Here is a 22530-nt window from a genome sequence, read left to right on the forward strand (position 1 = left end):
ACGACACCTAACAACCTTAATTGTTGGGTTTGTCAGTATCACCTTGTATCCCAAGGCCCTTTGAGTGGTCAACAGGGACTTTGAGTTCTCCAGTATCGCAAAAAGTGAGTTCTCCACTTATAAAAAAATGGGAAATCCCATTGTTATCGTTGCTGTCTTCTCTATGGCAAACGCTGCTGCTGCAAGCGCTTGTTTGCAGTGGAAAGGCCTCTGCATCACTGGATATAACAAGCTGCTGTAATATGCCAGGGGCTTGTGCTCCTGTGGTTTCTTCTGGGTGAGGACAGATGTCATCACTGTGCCATCAGAATGTGAAAACAAACAAAACGTCTCCTGGTGATTTAGGGTTGCCCACATCGGGGCATGTGCCAGTGCCTCTTCAAGTTCAGCAACATTTTCATTCATGTCTGAGGTCCATTTAATGTGGCCCTTAACCTTTTGTGCTTATTTGAATGCTTGAAGGAGGGGCTTTGTGAAGGTGGAATAATAAAACACCCATGCTCTGCAGTAGTTGCACAGCCCCAGAAACTGCAGTATCTCTTTTACTGTGCGGGGAGGTGGGTCCTGTGTATTGCATCCACTCTTTCTGGTGCGATCCTTTGCCCTTCTGTAGATATTATCTGCCCTAGGTACACCACCTCTTCCCAGAAGTATTGTAGCTTCTCCTTATCTACCTTGTACACCTTGTCTGCGAGCAGGGTCAAAGGAAGGATGAAATCTGCCTTCGACTGTTCCTCCATCCCACTGCACACTAGGAGGTCATCCATGTAGTTGGATTTTTTATTTTATTTAGTGAGGACTTTTAAAGAGCTAATTCATGTGTACTAAGGTCACTTGTAAAATTCTAAATGATAAAATCATTCCCACAAATAAACATGTATTGAGAAGTAGACATAAGTATGTAATATTTCTGCTATGTTTATGTACCAACCACTTGTTCTAAACATTCTAAGACACTCAAACGTATTGTGACATTATGAGTGAACCAGCTCTAATCTTATGTATCTATATAATATATCCTATACGTTCAACTATATTTTTATCGTCTAAGCGGCTGCCCTGCTTTTACAAACAGACAAAGCAAACTGTCCTTATACGATTTCTGTGGTGCTGTAAAAAGCAGCTGCCAAAAATCGACAGATTTACCACATGGAATTACTGATCCCTGTAAATCTGCCCAAATTATGCACTCCAAAAAGGGGACTAAGAGCACAGTGCCACTGCTCGTAATACCGTGGTAAGCCCACAGGACCGAGTGTTGGTAACAGTAAATTAATTTGGTGGTAAATTGGCAGACTTACTTCAGATTTTTCACCAAACTCATAAAGAGGCCCCCTGTCCTGGGTTGCATTAACCAGTTCTCTTCCTTCTATGGAACTTTGCCTGTTGAAAATTGTTTATTTGTTATAAGCCACAGTCCCATTTGTAGGAGCACAATAACATTGCAAATAGGCTGAAGTTAATTGTAATTTATGGTGCTCGGGTCATGGGGCCTCATTGAAAGCTTGGTGGTATCCAGCCTGTAAATCTGGCGGGATACCACCAAACGGGAATACGGTTACTGGTACCTGGCCGGCCAGAATTACAGTTCCCAGTAAGGATATGTTAATCCCCATTCCATAGGACTCCATGTGGGTATTGCCGGTATTACCGGCACCGGTAGCACCAGTGCCAGTAATACTGGCTGTTTTTTGCCAGTGGGGCACCTGACTTACCTCCAACTCTTGTGCCCCTGTGGTTTCTTCTAAACACTGGTATGCCAAACTTGTGTCCTAACTTCCTATCATTGGAAAAGTCTCAAAATCGGCAATCGCCTGAAATCGCCCATACCTATAGCATAGGGCCGGATCCTGCTCTGTGCAGGGTGAATGGGCGGGGTTGGTCAGTTTTCACTATCGCAAGTACACCCCAGACTGGTATGCTGACCTCAGGCCACATTTTCAGCCCACCAACTGTTACGGGCTGGAGCCAACCCTGAACATACAAACACACTTTCACAAATAAATATATATATACACTCATTCAGTGGATAAATACATTTGTTAATTTTACTCTGGGAAAAGGAATACAAATCGTGAATTTGGAGGCGACTCTCAGATCAATAAGGAGAGCTCCCAGGTAGTCTCCTATAATAACCCTCTGCCTCCATCCCTCCCTGTAGCTCTGCTTCAATGTACCTTTTGTGCTCGACATTCCAAATGATCTTTGCAGGTGATACAAAGGAAAGGACCAGGGTGCCCAGCAGTGCAGGCATCTCCGCGCACAGGCAGCAGGACACCCTGTTTGTGCAGTGGAGAGACATTCCAGCTGCCTTTATGCAGCAAGCTCGGTTTCCTCGGACGCCCTCTTCCAGAATTAGAAAACCGTGTAATGCCCTTTATCTTTTCCTGCCTCTTTTGATCCCCATTATATAACCTTTTCGGTCTGCCTTATGCTAGAAAAGTGCAGAAGAACAAGAACCGTTTTTATCGCCGTGTCTCTCTTGATTAAGGGTTGTTTTCACTCTTGCTTGTGGGGGTGAGAGCACCAATGGATTGGCCCAGCCTGCTTTCCGTACATCCTGTGGCTGGCTTCCAGCTTGCTGCTTTCCCGTTCGCTGCTTTGTACAGAACCCTTTGCTCGTTCGGGTGTCTCTCTGTGAATGCCAGGTATGCTTGAGAAACCACTTTTCTTTCTTTTATTCGTGACTGAAAACTGTAGTCTGCAATGTATATAAAACTAGAGATGGGTGGCCAAGGGGTTCTTCTAAGCGACATCAGATACGCAAGGGGAACAAAGCTTAGGTTGTGTATGATTTGACTCTGGGATCTGGGGTACAATACACCCCAAAGTTGAGAACGACCCACCTCGCCACTATTCCTATTCGAGCAGCATTTCAGGGGGTGTACAGTGGAGTCTTGGGGGACAATACATGCATAAAAACTAACAGGTTCCCTTTCCTCTCAACCCTGGACTACTGAACAGGAAATAATACAAGTACTTGCACATAAAATGGTGTATCCCACTGCTCTGATGTCATAGCAGTTGATTCTGAATTCCATAATCCTCTGCAATGGTTCCCAGTGGGAGGATACAGCACTCAGGGCCTGATTCTGAATACAGGCAGTGAGCATGGAAACCGCCTTGCTTCACTGCGCCAGCTTGTGACGCCCAAGTACCGCCCTTCTTCTTAGTGGGTCCTAGGCATTAGCGCAGACTGTGACATCCCCTTGTCGCAAACTGCCAGAAATCCGTGCTTTTTTCTGGTTTTCGGGCAGACTGCAGGTGTCGGCAGCATTTTAGTTGAATTCCGAGATTTTCGGTTCTTTACAAGTGTTCCCCCCTCCTGCTTCACACAGCTGTGGCAGAATCCTTTTAAACTGCACATGTTGGCATCAGATAGGTGCAAGCTTTGAAAAGGGGAGAGCTGTTTGACAAGTTAACCCAATGGAGATAATAATACTACCAGATTCACAAACCTTTTTCTGCGAGTGCAAAATGTACTTGTACTCACTAAAAAGGATCCCTCATTGCACAAGGTGGTACACGAGAGAGATATTACAACAGGAAAGAGGAGAATTGACTAATCAATTCCCCTCTTTCCCATTGTAAAATATCTCTTGTGTAGAAGGACCACCACCTGAGGGGTGTCATTTGGCGCGGGGTAGACCTTGGCCGACTGGCCGCGCCACTGAAATAATCACGCACACACAGGTTTGTGATCGGTGGATCACGGGTCCCATTTTGGCGGGCATTGCCTGTTTTTATTTTCTTGGCAGCGTCATGGCGTGACACATTATGAAGCCTCTCTGTCCCTTTGTCTACACCACATCCCTGCCCAACTTGGATGATAATACAGAACAACATTCAGTGTACAGTTTGTTGATAAATTCCATGCACGATGAAACCCTTTAGCTTCGTAGACGGCTGTGGCCGCTCTCTCAGCGAATATCTCGCCTGCTTTCTATGGAGACCTCACAGCGGTCGCCTTGGATCTCTTCTCTCATCTGACAAGCGCTTGGGGCGGTCTGGACTGGACTCAGTGGATTGTCCATGGTCTCAGAGTTATCATTCTCAGTCTCTATTCTTGTTGTCTCAGGGGGGCTGTTTCTTTTGAGCGTCATCTCAGGTATCAGTAATGGTGCTTCCTCTCACATGGTGGATGGCACTTTCTGAAAATGGGATGCGTTTCCCGTCATTGTTTCTTGATCTCTCCTTGCTGTCACCATGCCATGGTCATTACTCGCTATTGTCCAGGGTTGCGGTTCATATGACAGAGCCAGCTTCCTTGGCAGAGACCTATTCTTTACTAGTACAGCGTCTCCTGGGGTCAGGACTCTGGGGTGGGCTCTTCGTGGCCTGCTTTCCCTCTCATTCCTGGCCTGCCTGGTCTTCTCCACTTGCTCGTTGTCTCTGTCTGCTGCTGTCCAGCTGGGGTGCACGGGAAGCCCCAGCTCTATGAGTACCCTAAACATCTGGCTTGCGGGGCTTACTTGCGTTGAGGTATGCAGTGTCTGTTGGTATGTCCGGAGGAATCTGTACACCTCGGGTAGCCATGGGACTTGTTGGTCCTTTGCGATGTGTACTACTTTGTTCAGTGAAGCCATAAAACGATTGGCATCTCTGTTGGCCTGGGGCCAGCATCGGGTGATTCTGTGGTGTTGTATGTTTTGATGTCCAAGAAACCTTGCAGTTCCCTTCCTTTAAAAGGAGGACCATTGTCACTTTTGATTTTGTTTGGCAGTCAATGTACATCTTCTCGAGCGTGGTTATGACTGATGTTGCATCCGTGGACCTCACTCGTTCCACCTTGACGTACCTGCTGAACACATCCACTCCCACTAACAGGTGTGCATCATTGGCAACTGTGCAGAGGTCTATGCTGATCGTGTCCCACCTCTGCTTGCTGCGTGGGGGCCTTGCGATTGGCTCTGGTGCTCCTTGTTGTTGGGTCGCTTGGCACGCTGTGCATCATCCAGCGATATCACTTTCTGTTGTATATTCGGCAGCCGCACTCTTGATTTGAGCAATGCCTGCATTTTAATGATCCCTTGATGGCCTTCATGGACTAGCTGTAATGCTCGTTCCTCTAACGTTGTTGGCAGGACGATGCAATGACCTTTCAGTATTATTCCGTCCGGTGATACAGAGAGTTCATGGCTTATCCCAAATAGGCCTTGCAACAATTCTTGGGCTGCCGGAGTTCGGTGCATCGTTGTTGCCAGAAAGATTCTCCAGTACTCTGACAAGATTGCTTCCATAGCTAACTAACGGCACGTATCTTGTGCAGTTTGACCACGATTTCTTCCAGTTTCATTTGCTTCGGCTAGGCACACAAATGCACATGGCAGACATGCTCGTCAGTTTCCTGTGTTGCTTCTTGTTCTGCTGGTGTCACTGGTCGTTGGTGCCAAGACAAATAGTCAGCCAGGTTGTCGCCTCCTGATCAGTATAATACCTTGATATCAAACGGCTGCAACTGGAGCATCCAGCGTTCAAGCCTTGCTGGGGGATATAGGGCTGGCCGCTTGAAGATTGGCACAATCAGCTTATGATCTGTATATATCATGTCATGATGTCCCAGAAGGTATACTTGAAAATGTTGGCACCCCCACAGGGTGGCCAAGGCCTCTTGCTCGATGTGTGTGCCTAGTTTTGTTCAGTCTTTGTTAGGGCCCGACTGGTGAATGTGTTGGGGTGAAAGACTCCTTCCTGGTCTGTTTGGTGAGGACTGCTCCAAGTCCCACCAGACTGGCATCCAGCAGTAGTTATGATATAATATGATAAGGCAGTTATAACACGCCTGTACACAAGTGTTTCTAGGCGCCACAAGACAAAGGAGGGAAGACAGAGGGAAGACAAGACAAACAATCCTTCTAGGCCTATTGTCATTCGGATCGTGCAAGTACGACAACGAGAAGTGCAAGGGGTAGGGAGAGGGGGAAGTGCAGAGGGAAGTGTGATCAGGGCTGCATGGCTCTGAGTAAGTGCAGCGAGAGCAGCGCGGGTCTGGGTAGTGCAAGGAGGCAGGGGGCTGTAGGGATTATAGTTATAGCCCCTAAGCGCACGGTAGGCCAGGAGGTAGTGCAAGGAAGACTGGTCATGGAAGAGCCTAGTATCCAGTGAGACTCTGAGGGTACCAAGCAACTAGTCGTTGCAGCACACAGGTAAGTTAGCAAGGAAGTGAGAGATAAAAAGCAGAGAAAGAGAGGGTCTTGAGCTGCTTCCGGAACTTCAAGTGCTCTGGGTCAAGTGTGAGAGGGGCAAGGAGGCCGTTCCAGAGGAAGGCACCTGCAGAAGAGAGGGATCTACCCCCCACTGCCTGCCTCGAGAAGCATCTGACCCTCAGAGATTTGGAGGTAGCAGAGCGAAGGGCTCTAGGATGAAGGTATTTTGCAAGAGAGAGTTCTATCTAGTGTGGATCCCCAGCCCCAGAAAGCCTTGTGGATGATGCAGAGGGGCTTGAACTTGATCCTTGCAGCCACTGGGAGCCAGTGGAGAGATTTCAAGGCTAGTGAGATATGGTCCCTGGGCTTGAGGCCAAGGATAAGTCCATGCGCAATGCATAAATCAGGTGGCCGAAGAGGGCCTTTCTGTCCATTTCAGAGCACATCACAAATTCACAGATAGTATGAGTTTGAAATGCTCCAAAAACAGAAGCCTTTCCTCTGTGCCAGTCTGAAACAGGTGTGGGGGTGTGCAATTGCAAAAAGGGTGATTTGTGACACGTCATGCATTTTTTAAAAAGTGGAACATCTACGCTTTGAACCACACCTACTGCCACCTTGTATTACCATCTGTCAAACTGGAATAGGCCCTTTACTTTTTAGCATTTCACACTTTTGAAATGGGCTCCTGGTGCTCAGAGTCAATCATGTATTATGTGTTTTTTCTTATGGTTGTATTACTTGTAGAATAAGGCTACATGGCTTTTTAAAGAAATACTGCATTGATTATACATTATTGTCTCATGTTGCGTTTTTACAGTATTGCCAATGGTATGAGGAATAAAATGCGTTGATTTATATTTTGCATTGAGTTCTGTGGTATATTGAGGGTGAACGTATACCTCGTGCCATCATAAGGTGTTTCCCAGGAACGTTAAATAAAGAATAATTGTTTTTAGTTAAAACAATAATGTGTGTGAACCATATGGTTCCAACTATGAAGATTTTCTGTTCTATGTTCATTTTGTTCCCTGGTTTGCTGGATCCCTGGTGTATATGTGTACTCCAACACTGATGTATGCAATGGGGCTGCCCCAGAAATGCAGAGGTCACTTTTGAGAATAAGGTCAACTGCACATTTCTAGAACTCACCCAAGTAAAAGCGGTACAACCTGAGTGTTTTTTTATTTACTTGCTCGATTTGTAGTGACTTGGGCACAGTGGTGTAACGCAAAATGTGGGCGCCCCCCTGTGAGCCATGCTGAGGGGGCCCCCCCAACTCGACAACAAATCACGGGCCGTGCCACACTCTGGGCCGCCTAGATTATCACGCTTGCACAATTCGCATGAACGTGCTGCTGAAGGGGTATGTCGCACACTGCACTGGGAGAAAGATGTAAATATGTGTTTTAATACAGTATACAGCACACTTTCTGAGAACAATTCGCTAAAAAGCCAGAGTGTTTGCCATTGTTTTGTAGGTTAAAACCAATCCAATACATGCAAATCACCAACAGTGCACAGGAACATTAATGCGTTGCTATTTAAAATGCCATGCCACATTTAAAACATGTCCCACTGGCTGCACAATGTAGACCAGTGTGGACACATTATAACATTACAGTGAAGCATGCCAGGCCACATTTAGACATAGCTAGACTGGTTGCGCAAAAATGCCAGCCGAAGCAATAACACTCATCAAGAAGAGAGCACACATTGAAGCCTGGGTCTCTGCTGCCTCTAACAACACGGCCAAACTCTTTAAAATCTGCATGGAACTGGTCAATCCTGTTGCAGTCTCCACCTCGCCAGTCCCCACCACAGGCCCTCTGTATGGCTCTGGCCTCTCACTTCTCTGCTAAAACTCAGGACATTCTATCCACTATATCCTCTTCCTCTCCCTCTTCCTCTCTCAGCCCCCCTTTGGCCATCTCTACCTCTCCTCCTCCTCCTTTCTCCTCTTTCTCTCTGACAACACTCTGATCCAGGAAAGTGCTGTCCAAACAGGTGCTCCCCTGCTCATCCAGAACCATCAAGGACCATATTGACACCCTTGCTGCACCTTGGCCGATTTCTGTAATCACTCTTTCACCACTGGAACGTTCCCTCTCCCTTTAAGCACTCCTTTGTGCACCCACTCCTCAACACGCCGTCTGCCAATCCTACCTGTCCGGCAAACTATCGGCCAATCTCCATCACCCCATTCCTGGGCAAACTCTTGGAAAAAAGCTGGCCATCTCCCAGCTTACTCTCCACATTGAATCTGTTGGTTGTCTCCATGACCATCAGTCTAGCTTCAGAGCTTCCAGAGGCACCAAAACTTCTCTCCTGAACACCCGTGAAGATCTGCTCTATAACCTTGATTCCAGCATTCCTTCTGTCCTAATCCTCCTTGATCTTTCCTCTACTTTCGACACAGTCAACCATGCCATCCTGATAAATCGACTACGTGAGAACCTGGGCATCATGGATCAGGCCCTGGAGTGGCTGTCCTCCTTCCTCTTGAACTGCCCCTCGCAGGCCCAACTTGGTCCTTTTCTCTCTGCCACCTCTCTACCTGTGGCATTCACCAGGGCTCTATCCTTTCACCCTGGATTTTCAACCTCTACTTGGCCCCTTTGGCCCGCCTGATCTCTACCTTCTCCTCTAACTTTCGGTGTTATGGGGATGGCACTCAGCTTTCCTTCAGGCTCCTCTCATCCCTTGCTCAATCCTGTCTATCTACAATTCAGGATTGGTGCACCTCCAACGATATCTACCTTAGTGCCATTAAGATGGAGATCCTTCTAAAGGGACCCCTCCCCCTGCTTTCCCTCTCTCACCCTGGCCGCCCACCTTGAGCCCTCTTCTTTCGCCTTCCTGCGAGGCAAAAAACCTTTTGTGTCATCTTCGACTACACTCTCTCTTTCTCTCCTCGCATCTCGGACGTTGCCAAGAAGTCCCACTACCTACCAGCTGCTCCTCCTCAAAGGGACTCTTCCCTTTCTCACTTTCCCCCAGACCCTCACTGTCTCCAGACCCCTGTTTCTCTCTAGGCTGGACTACTGCAACAGCCTCTTTCTCAAGCTGCCTTCCTCTACTCTCTGCCCTCTGCAACTAATCCAGAACAGGACAGAGAGACTTATCCTTGTTCACAAGCCCAGGGATCATATCTCTACAGCCCTGTAATCTCTCCATTGGCTCCCAGTGGTTACAAGAATCAAGTTCAAGACCCTTTGCTTTGTCCACAAGGCTTTCTGGGGTCGGGGCCACACTACATCCAACGCTCTCTTCCAAAATACCTTTTTATCTCGAGCCCTTCCCCCGGTTACCTCCAACTCTGTAAGGGCTAGATGCTTCTTCAGGCAGAGAGTGGGGGGGTAGATCTCTTTCCTCTGCAGATGCCTCCCTCTGAAATGGCCTCCCTGCCCCTCTCAAACTTTAGCAGGCCACCTGATGTTCCGGAAGCAGCTCAAAACTTTCCTCTTCTCTGCTTTCGCTATTTCCCTCCCCTGCTGACCTACCTGACCTCCCCTGCTGACCTACCTGGCCTACCTGTCTGCTGTACCGACTGGTTGCTTGGCTACCCTCAGAGTCTCACTGAGTCCAGGCTCTTTCTTGATCAGTCACCCTTGCACTGCCTCCGGCCTACCACGCACTTAGGGACTGAAACTGTAACCTTACAGTCCATTGTTCTCCTTGCACTACCGAGAGCCGCACTGTCCTGGCTGTACTTACTGAGAGCATTACAGCCCTGTTTTCCCCTCTCTTCTTCCTTGCACTTCCCCCCTCCCTTTCCCCTTGCATTTCTCCTTCTCGCACTTGCACGATTTGAATGACACAAGGCCTAGTAAGATCATTTGTCTTGTCCACTCTCTAGCTTCACTCCATTGCTTGTCACACCAAGAAACACTTGTGTACAGGCATGTTATAATAGACATATATCATTTTATCACAGATGCCCAAAAAATTTTACAATGCTGCAGTAAGAAATGGCTAGACTGGCAGCACCCAAATGCCTATCTAGCCAGGTAAACTTAGCAGGTCTGCTTTATCAGAAATGCGCAGTTACAAAAAGTCATACTAAACTGAGGAATAACTCAACTGGGGGCACCAAAATGCCTCTCTAGCCACTAATACCACATATCATGCCTGCATAGCCTGGACATGGACAACCATTATGATTTATCGCACAATCCCACCGCCCTCACATCCCCTCTCCCTCCCATGCCCTACCCGAACCTCCAAAATCAGCTGCTTGGCCCAGAATTACCTTCACGTCCCTCTTCCCTGTCCCAGAGCTTACGTTTGAGGCTTACGTAAGTACTGGCATGAGGAAGAGTGGGATTATGAGTAAGGAATATACAGGTAGCTAAATCAGGCATTACCCCCATGTACCTCTACCTCATCCCAGTGCTTGTATATGAGGCATGGTGCCTCATACACAAGTAGTGCCTCATACACAAGTACAGGGACAAGGAAGAATAGGGCTAGGACTAATGACAATTACCAATAAGTAATTAAGGCATTAAACACGAGTAGGGGCTTAACAATATTCAGTTGAGTGGGCTGCAGCACTCACCCCCAGAAATGTTGGGCTATGTTGACTCAACCTGGCTGACCTTCAGAGCAGTTACCGGACAGAACAGGACACAGATGTTAAATGGCACCTGGGTTTCACTGTTAACAAGGGCGCAGCACGTAAAGCATTTCACTGTTAGTATAAGTTTGCTGGTCTCGTAACAACGGTACCGGTAAGCTTGCCGGTACCGTTGTTACCAGACCGGCAGACTACGAGTTCTGCTCCCAGGTGCCTTCCTGCCCGCCAGGTCTGACCTGGCGGGCGTACCGGCACCCGCGAGCAGAGCATGTCGGATGCACCAGCACCATTATAAATGGTGCCGGTGCATCGGAGCTACCCATTCCCATTGAACCCTATGGGGAGCAAATGGCAATGGGGAGCATTTTTTTCCAGCGCCAGCGAATGGGCAATTACCGGGTTCGGCGGAGCCGTAATGACCCGGTAATTGCCCATTCGCAGGTGCTGGAAAAAAGCGCAAGTTTGGCGGCAACCTGTTGGTTTTACCGGCAAGGCTACCGCCAAACTTGTAATGAGGCTGATTGTCTCTTTTTGAAATCATTCTGACTGCATAAAGAAATTATTTCTGCTAAGGACCGAACCATAACGGAAATCATTTCTTTATGAAGGCAGAGTGACTTCAAAAATAAACTATTTCTTTTTTAAGTCATAGGGCTCTCCCAACCCCATGACATGGAGGCCTCCAGCCTGAGGGCTTCCATGTCATGGTGTAGGGGCAGCCCTCGGACTTCAAAAAGAAAGTTTCTTTTTGTAGTCACTCTGTCTTCATAAAGACATTATTTCTGTTACAGAAATGATTTCTTTATGAAGGCAAAGTGATTTCAAAAAGAAATGTAAAAAAATAAAGATTTTGAAAAAAATATTTTTTTAAATTTTTTTTCTCGAAGTGGGGCTCCCCTCCCAGGCATGTGGTAGCGGGGCTCCCCGCACCGCGGGGGCTGCGGGGTCCCCTGTTACGCCGGTGCTTGGGCAGAAGTGGTCTGGGAACCAAAAGAGGCCCTGAAAATCATTTTCAAAGTGTCCCCATTTTACACATTTCCAGCAATCCCACCCTTTACCCATGAGAAAATGTGTAAATAAAATAGGTAACCACACAAAAAAGGTCCCGGGTGCAGAGGCTTCTCGGGAAATCTCCAGAGTTCCCTGTATAGGTCCAGGTTCGAACTGGGGCATACAGTTGTCTCGAGCACCAATGAAAAAGTGGGCCACGGTTGCAAATGGCAATTCATTCCTTTTGTGACAGACTGTTTGAATAGTACCCAAGGGGGAATTGTTTGATAAAATGTGATGCAAATTGTGCATTTTAAAGATATTTATTCAGCAACACTGGTCAAAACTACTAGCCGCATAGTAAAATAGCTCATCAAACTGGCCCACATAGGCCAAAAGAGTGGCTGACTTTGTCCCAAAAAAGTGGCCCGGCCCTGCATTATGCGTTTTTGGTTGGGGCATTGCCCTATATGCCAGTCCAAGCCTGCTTCTAAGGATAAGGGGTTATTCCTTTTATTCAGCTGTGCACAAGTCTTATAGTCAAATTAACTTCAGATTTGTGCAGGAAGAGGAAATACATTTGGTGGAAGCTGCTGAATACCCAGACAGAACCATATCAGATCACCCTCCCATGCTAGTAACAATCAACTGGATGTCAGGGAAAGCCCCAATGCCCACTTGCAAGCTAAGAGCGGTAGCACTGGGGCGTGGCTTGAACTCCGGAGAAGATGGCCACCTAAAAGTGTCGCTCCGCCTCATAAAAATATTATTATGCATTAAGTTCTTCTATTTCGCACATTACTTACCTTGTTCCAACGTTCTTTGCCGCCTTGCTGGTCTGCGTAGCTTCGCGTCGGATTTGCAGCTCTATTGCATTCCAGGAAGTTGCGTTGTGTTCCGACCCGGAGCACCGTCATCTGCTCTGAGGCACACCGCCCCTCATGAGGAGAGGGGCGGCATCGCGCTTTATGTGAAAGCACCGGCTTTGGGCCTAGCATTACGGACACTATAAATCTTACAACGCTACCTGTGGAGTAACAAGGCAACTGCATCAAGTAGATAGAAGCAGTTAGCAAAGGATTTACATTAAAGGGGGAAAGGAGAGCAACGAGGATTCACGTGAAAGAGGAAAAACAGAGAAAAAGGTGAGAGGACGAGGGGAAGTAAAGCAAAGGAGAGAAAGGAAATTAAAAAAAAGAAATAAAGGGGGAAAAGAAGTGGAGAAAGGAATAGCAGAGATTTACAGGAGAATTAACAGAGGAGAAGGAAAAAGAAGAAAGCTATAAGAAGACAAGAAAGAACTTGAGATAATAAAGTTGTGACATACACTAAATACTAACTAACGTAACTAAGCTGCATTAAAATTACCTCAGTTCAGTATTTTTCAAAGTAATCAAAGAACTCTGCGCTGAATACTTCTCTCTGCTAAGAAATATAACTGTGTACTACTTAAATAACCCCAATATACTCACTGTATCGGCCTCTTGCTCTATGTTATAGTGCGCTTGCACAGTTTAAACAGCCTTGAATATTAGCTCCTCTCCTCTTCACCTCATCACAGATAACATTACAGCGTTTATCTCAAGGCCATAGCTTCATTGCTTTATCTGCCTGCTCCTTTCCTCATAATTTACAGCATTAGCAGATATCATCTGAATTCTATAACTCTCTTATCAATACTTGCTTGGCCCTCGACTTAACTTTGGTTTGCACCTGGAGTGTACAAGAACGGTGCTACATCACGTCACTTGATTTGGTGATATTACTATATTCTTTATTATCTACAGTATGCACCTTATTACCTCTTGTCTGTTTATTTGACCTCTTATTGCAAGAGTAAGACAGTATACATAATATGGATGTAACAATTGCATACTATGATATGTTACAGAACATGAAATAAGTTACCACCAAACCTCTTCAAGTTGAGAAGTCACTCCAATCTACTACAAAAAAGTGTCCATACTACGGTCTGCTAGTCGAACATTGTATCGACCTACAACTTTTTTCCAAGTATCTGCCTCAGAAAGCTGTTCCACACTTAAAGCTTTTACTATAAGTGTCAAAATGGCAGCTAATAAAGCAAATAAAAAAAATGCATCCAATGCAAAAGAATCCACCTCCTCTTCAACAAATCTTAAACGACCTAAAAGTGACTCACCACCTCCACTTGGTATCTCTGACCCCGCCATTGAAGCCATTCTTGCTGAAATCATAGCACTTAAACCTTTTATTGAGACTACAAATATCAAACTACAGCAGTTAGATGACAGATGGATGGGTGTTGACAACAGAATAGAGGAAGTGGAAAGGAGAGTTGGGGTTGTAGAGGAGTTATCCCTTAGAGTTGTACAATTAGAAAAATCCATTAAAGAGCTCCAGAGGCCCAATGAAGACTTAGAAAATTGAAGTAGACGCAACAATCTACGTATCTCAGGCCTACCAGAAGGCTCTGACCCCATTGTTTTTTTACAAAAATTCCTACCAGCCATTCTACATCTGCCCTTGCATACAGCACTTAACATACAGCGAGCCCATAGAATTGGTCAACATACAGTCTCAACCACCTCTCGCCCGTTACCCAGAACACTCATATTTTACCTCTTGGAGAACTCTCAGGTTAAACGCATTGTATCTACAGCCAAGGAACGCGAATCCCTCATATGGCACGGAAACAAGCTATTCATTTCCCAAGATGTGGCCAGAAGCCCAACACAGAAAAGTTTTACTATCCTTCCGTCCTGCCCTAAAGCAGCTCAACATCTGATATGGATTATATCACCCATGTTCCTTTAAAGTAACTCATGAAGGTCGTACAGCTGTGTTTGATGATCCAGCAGACCTTAGGTCCTTCATTCAATCCATTAAAAGTGATGGCATGGACACTTCCTCACCTACAAGTGTCTCAACCTCGTCTATCACTTGAGAACTTGACCTCATAACATGCTCAGGTTTATTTTTCTTTTGACTAATTACTTGATGCAGTCAGTACCCAATTACTATAACAAATGGAGGTGGGTGCTCTCGCAGCGTCCTTCTTCCACTGTGGTCGTTCTTTTTCCTTTTGATGACCCAGTTGGTGTTACCTACCCCTGCAACATCCTTCTTCCCTGTTCTTTCTCCCATGTCCTGTTTGATCTCTGAAGTCATTCCTTTCTCCTTGTTCATATTTTCTCAATCTATGATCAAACCCCCTACTCCCTTTCCCTATCCCCAATGTATTAGCCTTGTGTATCACTGTTTGGGTACATATGTTCAAAATCACATTACTATGGCTAAGAGTCTAATATTGTGCTACAAGAATAAAATGTATGCTTATCATTATGTAATTATCTTTAAATGTATTACATGGAATATTAAAGGATGTAAGAATCCCATTCAGAGATGTAAAATGATATCTCATCTAAATAAATGTAAGCCATTGGTTGCATGTATACAAGAAACTCGTTTATCCAATAGTGAGACAATGAAGCTTAAGTTCCTATGTGTTAAGGAGATTATCCCCAGTCCAGCAGTATCCAAAAAGAATGGAGTCGCCATATTGATAAGTAAAAAATGACCCTTTAAAATTCTAGACCAAGATGCTGACACCAATTGAAGATGGGTTTGGGCAACACTTTTAATTGATTCAATACACGTTTCTATCTTAAACATTTATGGTCCCACATTACCAGTTCCCACCTTTTGGACATCTATCAAACAAATGATACTCAAAAACAACTTTACTAATTTGATTATGTGTTGGGATGTTAATCAGGTCCTTGATCAATTTCTGGATCGAAAAAATCCAGCTGTGCATTTAAAACAAACAAACCCACAAATCCTTTGTTAACTGTTTAGCCGAAACAGGATTAATTGATACTTGGAGACTATCCCATCCCACACAATTAGATTACACCTTTCATTCACCCCCACACAATACTCTATCATGTCTAGATTATATATTTGCAATCAAAACCCTCTCTGGCTCCATTGTAGATTCTGAAATCTCTAATATTATTATCTCAGCTCACGCTCCTGTAATTACATCCTTCTGTCTTTCAGATGTGAACAAAACCACTAGTAGATGGAGACTTAATAATTTCCTTCTACAGGACCCACAGTTCACTCAATCCGTTCAATCATTTATCCAACAATATTTCATTATCAATCAAGACTATGACATTTCAGTTGTAAATAATTGGGATGCGTTTAAAGCAGCTTTAAAAGGTCATATTATGGCTTTCTCAGGTAAAAAAAAGAAACTAATAAAACATAATTTAGACAACCTTTATTCCCAACTTTCCCAAGCTGAGCAATGCTACTACCTAGACTCTATCTCGACCAACCTTCGGCAGGTCATAGCGTTGCACTTCAAAATCAATAAAGAAATCACAGAACTTGCTGCTGGGACAATACTTAAATATAAAACAAAAATATATCAAACATCAAATAAAGCTGGCAAAATGCTTGCCTCTTATTTAAAAACTAAAAAGGAAAAGTTCCATATTTCCCACATCAAGGATACCCATGGCATTTCTCATCATAGTTCACAAGATATACTTGTCTGCTTTAGTTAGTTCTATGCTGATTTATATGCCCCCGAAAGCCCTATTCCTAGTAAAAATATCAAATCCTTTCTTAATAATATCAGCCGTACATCATACCCTCAAATTGACCTTTCCTACCGTGACAGTAACATTTCTTCTACAGAGATCATTAAAGCTATCAACGGCTTGGGCAAAGGTAAAGCACCAGGTCCTGATGGATTATCCACTGAATTCTATATTAACCTATCTACATTTCTAGCCCCAAAACTTAAAACACTATTCTCATATTTTATATCTCAAAAATCATTATCTGGTTCATTTTTAGAAGCACTACTCATTATATTCCCCAAACCAAATAAAGACCCTATAGTACCTAGTAATTATCGCCCCATTTCCTTCATTAACATTGAAAGTAACATATTTGCAAAGATACTAGCCAATAGAATTGAATCCTCACTTCCTGGTCTCGTTAAATCAGACCAAACTGGCTATGTGAAAGGACGTAACATATCCTCAAATGCTAGGCTATTACTTAATGCCATTAACTTAGCAGCTAAAGACAAAAAAGACAAACAAGGCTACGCAGCCATAGCATTAGACGCAGAAAAAGCGTTTGACCATGTTAATTGGAACTTTATTTTTCAAGCCCTACATTGGCACAGATGTGGCGATAACGTTATCTCCCTGGTCAAACTTCTATACTCATCCCCCAAATCCTCTATTTATTTAAATGGCCAAATGTCCTCCTTCTTTCCTCGACTAAGAGGTACTTGGCAGGGATGTCCCTTTTCACCTATATTATATATTCTTTCACTAGAATCATTACTGGAACTAAGATCCACCAAAAATATCCCAGGCATTCCTGCAGGTACATCATGTACTAATATAGCGGCGTATGCTGATGATATCCTTATTCTCACCAAGAATCCCAAACTCCACCTACCCAATCTACATAATGCTCTATCTCAATTTGGGCAAGTATCAGGTTACAAATTAAATCAAGAGAAATCAGAAATTATGCCCCTAAACTCCTATTGCTATAAACAGGATATTGACACCTTTGGTCTTAAATGGTGTAGTAGCTCTATTAAATACTTAGGTATGCAATTTGCCCCTACAATCCAAGACACCATCAAACTTAACACTAAGATTGTATTAGACACCCTTAAAGATCTAACATCCAAATGGTCCCCCCTTTACCTCTCTTGGTGGGGACGTCTAGGTACAATTAAAATGATGCTTTTCCCTATTGTACTATACTACCTACAGCTTCTTTCTGTTCCTCTAACTCTTTCCTTTTTCAAATCTATATATTCTGTTTTTACTAAACTTTCTATGGGGCGTAAGAAAAAGCAAGAGAATAGCCTTATCTAAGCTAAAAACACCTTATGAAATGGGTGGGGTTAGATTTCCGGACTTCAAGCTATACCACTCTGCATTTCTCCTAAAACAATTGCACCATTGGTTTGCAGATCCGGAAATCTCAGACACCCCCACATGGTGCACTTTAGAAAAACACTCAGCTTACCCTTACAACATCACTGACCTCATCTACATATTGAAACATACATCCATGAATGTCTTAGACCCCATTGAAGCATCCGTCTCAGCCCTACAAGCCTTTCTTTTGCCTCATACCAAAACTCCCATTAAAGGAATGGTTTGGTCAAGAATTTTTATTGCCCCTACGGGTCGGCCATGTGTTTTTAAGCCTAAGTCGCTCGATTTTAGAAACATTTCCTATGGACCTTACCCGAGTTTTCGTCCATTAAACGCACGCGAAAACAGGCATCAGGGAGCTGCCATTTTGTGATAATCCTATCATTTCCTCCATCGCCCTGGCTGACCTGCTTTTGCGGCACTAAATCATATCCCCCGCCCCTGAGCCTGACATTATCAAAACATTCATATTCCCCGCCTCTCTCCGTGACGTTTCTGTGCTGCGTAGGCAAACGCGCCCAGTCGTCTTCTACGCGACTTCACACAGAACCCGGAAACCAACACAGATCAACTCACAACACAGCGCGCCACAATTCGGAATATGAAACTGTACTTTAAAATCAAACAGCAACACGGTACATTTGGTAAAGTACATTTATTTGACATTAAATGTTTATAGAATATTCAGCAATTGCCATATGAACTACGAAAGCCATTTATTTTCATTTATCTCTATCCGCAAATCTGTAAACGTTTATCGTGAGTCACGCGCTGTTCCTTTATGGTACACAGGGTGTTGGTTTTCGTTAAAAGAAGCACTTTTGTCGCACGTTGAACCGCAAGGCTGTTCCGTCAAGTAGGCACTAGGCCTGCGTAAAGGTTGATATGTTGCTTCTAGCCGCTAGTACCGCGTAAGGGCATATGGGCCCTTGCCGATCGTCCCATAAAATCATCAGGATCGTGCAGTTGTTTACATTAAGCTGCAGCTGGCGGTTAAAAAAACCATCTGCCGGTGTCTGAAACTGGTGGCAGTAGCAAAAGGGAAGGATATACCTGTTTTGAAAACATACAATTTATAATTAGTCTCGCCAGCCGATCTTTATTAATATTATTCATTTTATTTATTACGGCAGAGCTGAAACTATTTGTTTTCAAGGATAGTGCAATGGAGTATATTCGGCTCTAAAATCAATGCGAGAACTAACTAAATAAATCGAGGTTAGTACACAATGAGAAACGACTTTGTCTACATGCGTGTGGAATGTGGACCTGCATGCCCATGTGCCCGCTACAAGGACGATCCCACAAACTTTTTCCAAGCTCTTCATTCATTCATTTATTCATGCATCCATTCATTAATTCTTCATTCTGGTATAAAAGCGTCTAAAGAGTTACTTACATTATATTTGCAATTTCCATTGTGTCTCTGCGTAATGCAGTCCGTAAATCCCACCTTGCTCTTGACAACGATTTTTCGTATACTGAAATAACATGAAACTCGGTCTAGTTTCAGAATTTTCTGCCTTATCGTCTCTTACGTTATTGCGCCCCCCACCCCCATCAAATGAAGTTCTTTCTGCATGGTCCCTGTCTCTCAAGGTCAAAAAACAATAGTACCTTATACTGCCAGTGCGAGTTGTGGGCCTCTTCAGGGCGCGAGCTGAAAATCAAAGCCGCTGACCTTCACTAGAAATAAGCATACATTCTTTCTTTGCAATATCCCGTAGTAAAGCCATCTGTGAGAACTTGAAGTTTCGAATCCATCTATGTAGTGCGCCTCAATGTGCAAATGCGAACTGGCTTCTCTCCCATCTGCAACGGCTCGCTTGGCGCGTTCTAAGGCCCCAATTTTGTCTTCGTTGTCTGCGAGCTTTGAAGCCCCAAAGAACCATAACTATTGAGACTTTTAATTTTTTGGGGAAGGTCAGGGAAAGTATAAAGTACCCGAGGAGTTGAGTTGAAAGTGAGATTTATTGTTTGTTTGTTTTATTATTTGCAATACGCAAGTCTCTCCTCGGTTAACAGTGCGCAGCATTTACAAGAGATTGCGAAAATTAGTTAATTCAACAAAAATATATACATACACATATAGACAAGGTCAGCAATATGAGGTGAATAGAGAGAGAATTCAAAGATGACACCCAGGTTATTCGGCACCCAGGATGGTGAAGGTAGGGGTTAGGGTTAGCATACTTTGTATGCACACTGTACAATAACATTTATTTACAAAAAGACAATCGTATTACAATTATTTAAACCGGGATTTGTACTTCACAACCAGCTCTCCTTTGGGTGGACATGGCACAGTGGCAATGTTGGGTGGCAATGGATCAGTGCTCTGCACAGAAACATTCAAAATTCCATATCTGTGCTTCTCTAATACAGCAACAATAAGGCTTTTGACAAAGTCGAACTCCATTTCCTCATAGACTGGTTTGATCACCCATTGCTTACTTCTTTTTGAAAAGGCCTTAGTGTAGCAAGGCATCCTTACATTACCCGTAGTCCTAGATTGTTCACGGCCGAGATTCTCATTATGGGCCAAGACGGCAAGTAGAGTCCTATGTGTCATGCCCCGTATGCTGAAATGCAAGCGCTTTGGCCTGTACTTTAGGCACATATTGTGGAACACCTCCAAACCTCCTGTGTGACAGAATTCTGTCAGTCCCCTCAAATCTCTTGATAGAGTTTTATCGAAAACAATCTTCTCAATGGCTTTGTGTGTCGGTGAAGATGGTTCAACCACTTCTTCTTCCGTGCCTCCACTGGGGACAAAGGGCCATGTTCACATTGGTGGAAATGTAGGTTTTCTGACCAGCGGTGCACGTTGGTACAGTGGTGCATCAGTGACCGCCATTTTTCAAGTAGTATTTCCACTGACCCTTCGCAAGTTTTGAAGCTCCACCAAAGATGGTTGCTGATAGACTGGGACCACTCTGAAATACTTTCGGTGTCCAGTCAACTCGTCGAAAAAAAAACTGGTCGACTGCAATTTGGTCGACGCAATTTGGTCGAAAACCAAATGGTCGAATTTTTTTATTTATTTATATATTTATTTTTCGGGTTTTCGTTTAGTTAAAAAAGGGGTTTTTAGAGAAAAAAAGGGTTAAAATTGGTCGACCAATTTTTTTCGACGAAATGTCTGGCAACCATACTTTCCAAACCTTTTTTTTTCCCTGCAGCCGAGATTTTCTTATTGATTGATTTAGCAAGATGCCATACGTCAAATTGATGTTTAATATGTGGGAACTGCTCTCTCATTGTCTTGGCAATTGAAACGTGTCTGTCCGTGGCTATGAGGTCGATGTGCATTCCCCTCGATTGCAGATATTCCACTGATTTTATAAATCCTAGTTTCTCCATGGCCACTGAGGATGTACATTGTGTTACCTGCACGACCACCAAACTCACAATTTTCTTACTATCCATGTCCTGAAAGTGGTAGGTCCAGTACTTGGCAGAAAATCCAGTCGCACTGTCCATCGCCGGCTAGCCTGAATCATTTGCCTTGGAATGTACTTGCTAGAGACAATTGTTCAATTTTCCAAGCATCACTAATGACCGGAAACAAATAATCATGTTGGTATTTGTAGTACTGCGTTTTTTAAATGAAATGGAGTCCCACAAACTGAAAGAAAGACTCTAACTTTCTAAAACTGGAGCCACTAAAAAGTAATGCAGCTGCACACAGTAGATTGCCTGCTGGCAGTTTCCCCAGCATCGGTTGTGCAGACCATGAAAACGTATGATGTAATGTACAGGCGGCATGTATTGTGACGTTACTGCTTTGTTTTTGACGAGTCACATGAATCAATGGCTTCCCACATACTTTCCCTCTGACGGAATGCCCACATTTCAGCATACTTATAATATCCATCAAACAACTGTCGAATACTATGTATTTGCCCTCTTTCATTAGACTGTCATCCTGCTCAAAGTTGTTTCGGCCTGTGACGTTGAGGACATATCACCACATTTGAAAGAAATATCGCTGCTATCAAGTTCTGATGCGTCGGTGAATGCTGCTGCTGGTTCATTCACTGTCATTTCAACATCTGCTACTTCAACATTGATGGGAGAACACAACAATGTCGACAGCTTTTTTGGTGGCAATTTTTTGGCAGGTGTAGATTGTGTGAATTGATCTACGACTACTTCAGAGCTATCTTCAAAACATCCAGTATCATGTTGTTGCGGTGGTGTGGTCGTACTGTAGCAATGGTCCAATACAACTTTGCCGGATTCTCCAGACACATTCATTTCATTTTCTGTACATTGGACATGAGCATCCCGAGTCTCAACACGCCGCGTCTGAATGAATAGTTCCTCCATAGCCTCCATAGTGTAAATGGTCTGGCAAGCAACATCTCTCATTCGCTTCACTGTCTGTGTATGTATAGCTCGTAGACCCACGGGTAACTAGAGGACAGATTGGAAAAGGGATGTTCAGTTTAAACACAAGATAAAGTATAGTACAATTGACTGGAAAAAAACATAAAATAGTCCCCAGCACAAAAAAATTTCTAAAGTTATGAACTGTTTGTAACTAACCTTATTTTTGTTTCTTTTCTTTGCAACTTTTTTGACTCGACCTTCAACATCTGCACGCTGTTGCTCCGATACGTATCCGCATGTCTCCCCTTCCTCTTGCGCTGCAACGACTATATTTTCTGTATCCACATAGACAGCACAGAATGAGGCTCCATCGACTCCCTGAAACATAGTATTTTCATTACTGTGTATCAAAATATTGTTAGCATAAAACACACGTGAGGACGAACACACATGTACATCTCAATAGCCAAACACGATTTAAACATTGTGTGGAACAATCAAACGACAAGTA

General features: G+C 44.1%; 1 protein-coding gene across 1 annotated transcript in view; it reads left to right on the forward strand.

The window, feature by feature from the left end:
- Window positions 1-2362: 2362 nt before the first annotated feature.
- Window positions 2363-22530, forward strand: part of MBOAT4 (membrane bound O-acyltransferase domain containing 4) — a 99251-nt gene continuing 79083 nt past the window's right edge. Inside the window, exon 1 of the mRNA XM_069626177.1 lies at window positions 2363-2648. Coding sequence (XP_069482278.1) covers window positions 2530-2648 — 119 coding nt within the window. The 5' untranslated portion in view covers window positions 2363-2529. The remainder of the gene's footprint in view (window positions 2649-22530) is intronic.

Source organism: Ambystoma mexicanum, chromosome 6p (genome assembly GCF_040938575.1).
Source record: "Ambystoma mexicanum isolate Mex_15411 chromosome 6p, UKY_AmexF1_1, whole genome shotgun sequence".
In the NCBI taxonomy this organism is placed as follows: Eukaryota; Metazoa; Chordata; class Amphibia; order Caudata; family Ambystomatidae; genus Ambystoma; species Ambystoma mexicanum.